The sequence below is a fragment of the Monopterus albus genome, unplaced genomic scaffold (genome assembly GCF_001952655.1).
Source record: "Monopterus albus unplaced genomic scaffold, M_albus_1.0 scaffold342.1, whole genome shotgun sequence".
Lineage (NCBI taxonomy): Eukaryota > Metazoa > Chordata > Actinopteri > Synbranchiformes > Synbranchidae > Monopterus > Monopterus albus.
The window spans coordinates 745,360-752,873 of record NW_018128222.1 but is presented as its reverse complement, the minus strand read 5'-3'; the positions used below and the strand labels follow the sequence as shown (position 1 = coordinate 752,873).

The 7,514-nt window shown below is 45.2% G+C and overlaps 1 protein-coding gene and 1 long non-coding RNA gene across 2 annotated transcripts in view; one reads left to right on the top strand and one right to left on the bottom strand.

Annotated features, from left to right (window-relative positions):
* Positions 1-416: 416 nt before the first annotated feature.
* LOC109974664 (serotonin N-acetyltransferase-like) lies at positions 417-2,481 on the bottom strand. The gene is made up of 4 exons (XM_020624984.1): positions 2,404-2,481; positions 1,842-2,074; positions 1,390-1,544; positions 417-1,309 (listed from the first exon to the last, which is right to left on the bottom strand). Exons 2-4 carry the CDS (start codon positions 1,996-1,998, stop codon positions 956-958), a joined length of 666 nt encoding a protein of 221 aa, XP_020480640.1. The 5' UTR covers positions 1,999-2,074; positions 2,404-2,481; the 3' UTR covers positions 417-955.
* A 2,860-nt stretch (positions 2,482-5,341) lies between these two features.
* Positions 5,342-7,514, top strand: part of LOC109974655 (uncharacterized) — an 11,871-nt gene continuing 9,698 nt past the window's right edge. Inside the window, exon 1 of the long non-coding RNA XR_002277006.1 lies at positions 5,342-5,698. This is a non-coding gene — a long non-coding RNA (uncharacterized LOC109974655). The remainder of the gene's footprint in view (positions 5,699-7,514) is intronic.

The window sequence follows — 7,514 nt, the reverse complement described above, 5'->3', positions numbered from 1 at the left end:
CTTGTTTTTTTTTTCAAGCTTTATTTATGTCTCTCTGGAGACTTTCATTGTCACCGGGAAGGCTGCGCTACCGAGTCAGTGGAACAGTTGCTGCTGCAGGTGAGATCAAGGTACTGGTACCATGGTCACTGTGTGCTGATGGTAACTGGAGTTCTGGGTCATTTTTGAGGAGTGGAGAGTGTGTGAGAGCTGCTCACTCTGGGATGTTAGTGGATTAGGTGTGAGTTGGTGACTGTGTCGTGGATTATAAGAACAGAAAGGCTATTATAATAACAGTAGCAATAATGAGGGGTTCATGAGAATCTTCTGTCAGTAGGTGCATTTAGGTTAAAAAGACAGAAAATATCAAATCAGACACCTTCTTTTGTCATTTTAAAAACAGTATAGAACAGTTTAATGAAGCTGTGATGCTGAAATGCAAACAAACTTGGAAAAAGCCCACACAACAGAAACTGGAACAGCTGAAACACCTGACCAAAGCCTGTACATGTGTTGGTTGGCAGTAAGATCACTGGATCTGCAGGTAACTGATGAGTGGATCCTTTTAAATCCTCAAGTGTTTACAGTAGCTAAAGCCCCGTAGAGCTGCATGAGCCTGGTCGCTAATGTCAGTACATAGCTGTGGGAAGCTCAGAAAGATGCTAAACAGGACACACGCAGCTACAAATCCACATTTCTACCACAAATGCAACACACCATCAGTGTTAAATCCGTCCGATTGACAGTATTCTACTCCTCCCACTGGGGAGTAATACACGCAGGACAAAGAGAGTTGGATCACATATAATACATCACGTATCGTATCGTACTTTCTGTATCGTACACGATGACAGAATTTCAGAGATAAACTGAAAGCTGGAGAAAAACCCTGACACGTCCTACAAACAGTACTACGCTGATTTGGAATGAAAGACAACCTGCAGTTAGTTCATCTCAGTGAAAGAAGAGCAGCTTGTCATACATCAGCATGTTCATCGGCCTTTGTTAGCGGCACAGGGAAGCGGATTGCTTCACTGTTGCGACGCATGTACGCGTGGCCGCTGATGGGATACGACATCTCCGTGAAGGTGAGGTTGGCCAAGGTGATGGCACAGCGCCCCAGCACCTTGAAGCCAGTTTTGCTGTAGAAAGGAATGAGAAAGTCTTCACACATCAGTACGGCCCGGCGCACGTTGGGCAGGCAGCGGAGGTACTGCAGGTAGCGCCACATCAGAATGGGACCTTTGCCCTGCTGCCTGAAAGTGCGGTGGACGGCCAGGACGTGGATGTGGACGGTAGAGCCGCAGGGTTTGTGCAGAGTCAGCGCTTCCTGGAACAAAGTGAGATCGTAATTACTGCTCTCATCATTTGCATTTGTTTTTAAGAGTTGATCTGGAAAGGCAGTCTTACTGTAGTGAGCCTGTCCTGGTCCCAGAGAGAGCCGATGATAAACGCCACCAGCCGACCCTCCTCAAACCAGCCCATGGACAGCTCCGGACACAGTGTGAGGAAATGGCGCACCTCATCCAGGTGGAGGGGACACTCACCTGACACTGAGATAAACGCTGAGAGAGAGACAGAGTTTGGCCCGTGCGCAATAGTGGTTTGGCACACTTTTACGCACGCCCACCTCTGCTCGAATCGCTCAATAAGGTATGATTGAACATAATTTTAACACAGTCTTTTTAAACTCCAAATAATACGTGAAGTGACTAAGCTAAAAACAGAGCTTCAGAGTGGTGATGCCACGGAGCATATGGATTTATACAAGGCATTCTATCGGGTCTCGTTTCCCTCAGTAGATTTCTACCTCAGCAGCAGATTTCAGCTTCACTATATGACTGATGAGATCGACCACTTACCTTCTCGCTCGATTTCAAACACGCTTATTGCGTCTTGCGCGTTGAGCGGCCGAACTTCGCTTGCAGGTAGTGTGTGCCGCCTTTGGATACCAGGTGAAGCTGAAGGTGATGCCTGCATTGGTTTGTCGAAGGGCCGCGCGCCCACAACGCACATCATCCGATTTCAGTCTTCTCCACCAAAACCGTCTCTGGCCTCCTTCTGTCCCGCTCAGCAGGGTCCCATCTGCCAGGCCCTGCGAGGACAACCGGATGGCTTGCGTGGTATTTAAAGGACAGCTCTGCCGCCTGTGATTCACCAGCTGATTTGCATTTCAATATTTGATGTCAGCGTATGAATGAAGGTCACAATTGTGTTGGGCAATTTTCTGAAACCTGTAATTAACTGAACCCATTGTTGCCGTTTGGGTTTTGTCTTTAAAGCCAACTGATGGACCCAGGAGCAGCGGGCTACAACTCTTACCGTGTCACTAAAGCCAGAATTCAAAGTTAGCCACATTTCACCACATCTTACGGTCAGTACAGTGCATGTATGTAATACAGCTCACAAGGCAGCGACACTTACCAGAGGAGGCGGAGGTGATGCCAGGGAGGTGGTGTGGACTGACTGTCCGACCTGCTTCTCTGCGCCACCACAGACGCCTGTCTTCGTCATAAAGTGATTATTACTAAGAGTCACCTGGTGAAGGATTACTGAAGTAGTTTCCATAACTCGGTGCGTGACACTTTCTCTCCTCTCTGACAGGGCATACCACACGCTCCTCGACAAAGTGACCACGTCTGCATAATTTTTATTGACATTTTGGGTTTTAATTATTCCCGACAACATCTTCGGGACTGATATCTGATTGACAGAGGTGGAGCTGATTATACTGTTTTATACTGGTGCATTACATCTCACATGCTCTTGATTGTTGGGTATTTTACAAATGTGATATGCCTCATAACTAAATCTGTCGTAAAAAGCACAATACGGGCCTCTGAAATGTAAGTAGTCTTGATTAGAACACTCTTACCAGTGTTGGGGAGTAGTGACCTACAGGTAATGAAACTGCTGCTTTAACTACATTTTGCAGTAACTTGCTGACAGTTCAACTACACTCATAGCTGTGTAGGCTTATTTATAGAGTCCAGCACCATAAATTAGACTCTGAGCATCACAATGTGCAGGAATCAGATACTCCCCCAAAGTGAGAAACTCCTGGAGGAGTGATAGAGGACAGGGTCACTTTTCCAGGACAGACATGTAGTCAACAGGAGTGGCAGGAAAAGACATCACAGTGGCGTGTGTGTCCTAAACGTCTCCATAATAGAAACAGATCAGTAGAATCTTCACTGCACTGGAACAAGTTACAGGATAATCAGTTCTCATGAGACCTGCTGTGACCTTTGCCAAACACAGACCCTTCTGTTCTGTCATGTGTGGTGAAGCTCAGTGGTGATGGTAGAAAGCACCCAGCAGCAGTGAGGACGTCCTCGGCTCACCTGACCAAGTGCGATTCTCTCTAAGGCCACGCTCACGTCCTATTTCCTAACGGAAAAATCACTACAAACAGTAAGAAGATAAATGAGTTGAAACAAGTCACATGAGCTTCCTCATTAAAAAGACAAAGAAGCATTTCTTCCTCATTTTTGTTCCATAATGTTTTGCTGACATTATTCAGTCATGTTACGCACATCATCAACCCTAAAATCCCCCAGACCCCAGTTTGACAGCGTGTTTTTATTCTTGTAACAAACTGACATGTCATCATCCAGACAACAGGAGGTTCAGGATTGATTTAGAGACAACAGATACCACTCTGCACTCAGCGTTGTGGCAGGTCAGGATTGGTTGGTCTACTGCAGTCTGTTCCATATGTGAACTGGTTCTAAAAGATTTTCACCAACATGTTTTATTAGTTTATGGTGAAGCCTAGAGGTTGGATCATTTTTCATACTGAAAAACATGCCTGAGTTTTTGTTTTCATAGAAATGATGGAGCTTGTTATGGTTGAGCCCCCTCACCAGGGGGTGAGGGAGAACAAGAGGTAGGACTCAGGATGCAGACCCAGGTGCTAGTAAAAAAAAAAAAAGGTGGTTTATTGGAGAAAAGCAAATAAAGTACTGAGTATATGTATAGTCCATTAACCTGAGTAGGGCAGTGATGACTGAGGAGACCAGGACGGCCAGGTGAGTAGACAGGAGGACTGTAGGGAACAGGAGAGTCAGAGGACCAGGACGACGAGGAACCAGGAGGAACGATGGAACCAGGACGACGAGGAACCAGGAACCAGGAAGATAGAAACGAGGACCCAGGAGGAACGATGAACCAGAGAGACGAGGAACCCAGGAGAAGACCAGGAAGGACGAGGAGACCAGGAGGAACCCAGGAGGGACGCTTGAACCAGGAAGACGGGCAGATGAGAATCGCCGGAGGTGTAGAGAAGAAAAAGAAAAAAAAGGGATCAACCGCACAGGAACTGGCAGCATTGGCATCGCGTATACATGATCCAAATACATTAAAGCTCTGGCAGCCACGGAGGGTCTACCGGGGGTTTAAACAAGAAAGGGAAGTAATTAGTGGAATGAGCGTCAACTGTGTGCTGCACCCTGGAGTCAATTATCAGATGAGGCGTCTCAGCAGTGTCTGAGCACGCGGGATGGGAGAGAAAGAGGGATGTGAGGCAGGTCGCGGCACCTGACCTGACAGAGCTCGGGACTCCTGCACACAACTGATGGTTCACTGCTCAGTTTGAAAAAAAAGCCTTGTAATTTGCTGTTTAGAAAAACACAGAACAATGTCACACCTGACATTGAATAATGGATGAAGCTGTTGCTGTGCCATCCATTACGCACACGTGTCCTCCCTAATCTGAGACTGTAGCTGCTGGATGACGAATACAGTGATTTATGTGCCATTCAACACGTTGTTGTGAGCTGCTCTCATCCAAAACATCATTCCTACTCATGTGGATAATACAGGCCTGTATGGATTGTTCTCACTGACGTTAAAAATAGCATTTTGTGCACATAATAATACTCTCCACCAGAAAAATAAAACGTGTAGCAAACAAAAAGACCAAACTAAACATTAATAAAATGCGTTTAGAGACTGGGGAGAGTTGCCTCCTCCTTTTTTATTGGTTGTCTGATAGAAATTTAGAAAAATGATATAATAATTAATAGATTTTGGATAAACATTATTTTCACGAATGCAGATTTTTCAAACTCTGCCTTTTTAAGTGAATTGATATCTTAGGCCAAATCCTTAAACAGAGGAAAGATGGAGTCCGATTGTACAGATTCCTTGAACCACATTTACAACCGGTTTGACAACCTTGTTTTTCTTCCCAATGTTTTTGCTGCTCTGTTGTTGGATTTTACACTGATACGAGAAAGACGCCTGTTTGATTGTGAAATTGAATAAAGGGGGGGAAATGTCGGCGGCGGAAAAGGAAGTGACGTATTGAGTTTCCACAGACCAATCAGCGACCACAATGCAGGGTGGGCGTGACCGAAGCGCAAAGTTTTAATTTCGAGGAGGAAGCGCGCTGGTGTTGGCTCGTAACCTCAGAGCAGCTGTGGCTTTTCTCCTGAAACTACCAAACAGCTACGGAGACAAAAACCCAACGAGGGGAATCGCGTAGAAACTGCGTTCACATGCGTTGTGCGTGTGGGAAAACGGAGACTCGAAAGATCAGCCGTGCACGGAGCGTTTCTTTGGAGAAGGAACCTTTTGTTTTCACTGTTCTTTTTGTTTTGGAACACCTAACAAGCGGTGTTAGGTGTTCCAGGGATGAAGCTGGAGGCCGGAATAAAAGTCTCCTCATGTAAAGAAGGAACCTCGTCTGGACTCACAAGGACTCTGATCCAGAAAGGTGAGTTAGCCCAGACGAGTTCCTCTCCTGTGAAGTAGGGTCTTTAAGGTAGGCCACCCTGTTCTTTTATTCAGTGTTTTCATTCTGTATTAAGATAGTATGTTTTATAAAGGTTAGACATGTTAACGTTGTCACTGTACTTTGAGACGGAAGGTCGCTCATTGAAATAACCAACATCATCAATACGGTGACGTGTTATCATTACAGTTTGTGTTTACATTGTGAGCACGACATGATCATTGTTTATTGATGCTGCCAGGTACATGGCTAATAATACTGGGTCTGTCTATGTAAATAAACGTTAGAATAATGAGTGATCCCTGTTCATGTGAGAACCAAATAATGGAGCTTCCACCAAATCATTTTTATTCCTCTTCTTTCCAGAGCAGACCTCCACCTTTCCAGATGTTCCTCCACCTGCTCTCTGCTCTCACTTCTTCCTTTAGCTGTTCTCATTAGGGGTCACCACAGCGAATCATCTGTTTCCACCTAACTCTATCCTCAGCATCCTCTACTCTCACCCCAACTAACTTCATGTCCTCTTTTAGCACATCCATATATCTCCTCTTTGGCCTTCCTCTTGACCTCTTGCCTGGCAGCTCCATCTCCAACATCCTTCTACCAATATAACCACTATCCCTCCTCTGCACATGTCCAAACCATCTCAATCTGGCCTCTCTGACCCTGTCCCCAAAACAGCTGACCTGAGCTGTCCCTCTGATGGGCTCATTCCTAATCCTGTCCATCCTAGTCACTCTTAAAGAGAACCTCAACATCCTTATCTGTGCTACCTCCATTTCTGCCTCTTGTGTTTTCCTCACTGCTACAAACTGCCAAAAGTCTTCTTCTTCGTCTTTTTGCTGTGGTTTTTGAAGGATTTCTGTGAGTTAGGCTGCCTCCTCTTCTCCAGTCAGACTTCTTCTTTTTACCAACTGTCACTGTCTCTGGCCTTCAGACAGCAGTCACTTGGAGCTGTTGTTATCTCTTGGTCCACACCCAGGCAGTGCCTGTAACCACCAACTGTTACCATGACTCAATGTTGATTTTTCTCCATTTGTCTTCTTTCTCACCTTCTTTCTTTACTTAAATATTTAATTTTAACTACAAAGCCACATTACATATTTTTCATCAAAATTAATGTTGCAATACAATCACTTTTATTTTTAGCTTTACACATTTCAATACAACTCATTAAACAAAGTGTACAAAGAACATCTTATAATTATCCTTACTTAATAATTACCTTAACTTCTTACTCTATGCCTTTAGCTTTTATATAAATCATTTTTCTCCTTCTTCCAACTCCTCTTGCTGTTTTCCTCTTCCTACTCGAAGTCCGACTCTGCTTCCCACTCATCCAGTACCACATATCCTGCATTCTCCTTCATTTCTTCCCCTCCGTCCATCCAGAGGCCTGCTGGGTCCTCTGCCATTGGTCTGGGTGTGATAGGGGAATACAGGTTTATTATCAACTCCATGCACTGCTCTTTTGCACTGGGACTGTATTCACCATTGGGTGCATTTTCCTCTGGACCAAGCAACACTTTCCCTTCTTCTTTTGGCCTGTTTGTTGTCTCCTCTGGCTCTGTATTCTTAAATAGTGGGCATTCCAATATCTCCTGCAGGTACTCTTGTTGTTCCTGTGGGACTTCTATTTGCAAAGAGACAATCTGTCTTATAGCCTCATGCAGCTCTTCCTGTAGGGTCAGCTCTGCCACTGGGTCTTCAAAAGCAAGTGCTGTCTCGGTGACCTGTGACCTCTGACTCAGTGCAACCTGCTTTGGCTCTTTTCAGGATTTCCCCGGGACCCATTTTT

Coding starts and splice junctions, on each gene's coding strand:
- LOC109974664 (XM_020624984.1), bottom strand. CDS start 1,998: ATGATGTGCGTTGTGGGCGCGCGGCCCTTCGACAAACCAATGCAGGCA. Junction 1,545..1,841: donor GTTTGAAATCGAGCGAGAAG/GTAAGTGGTCGA, acceptor TCTCTCTCTCAG/CGTTTATCTCAGTGTCAGGT. Junction 1,310..1,389: donor ACCAGGACAGGCTCACTACA/GTAAGACTGCCT, acceptor ACTTTGTTCCAG/GAAGCGCTGACTCTGCACAA.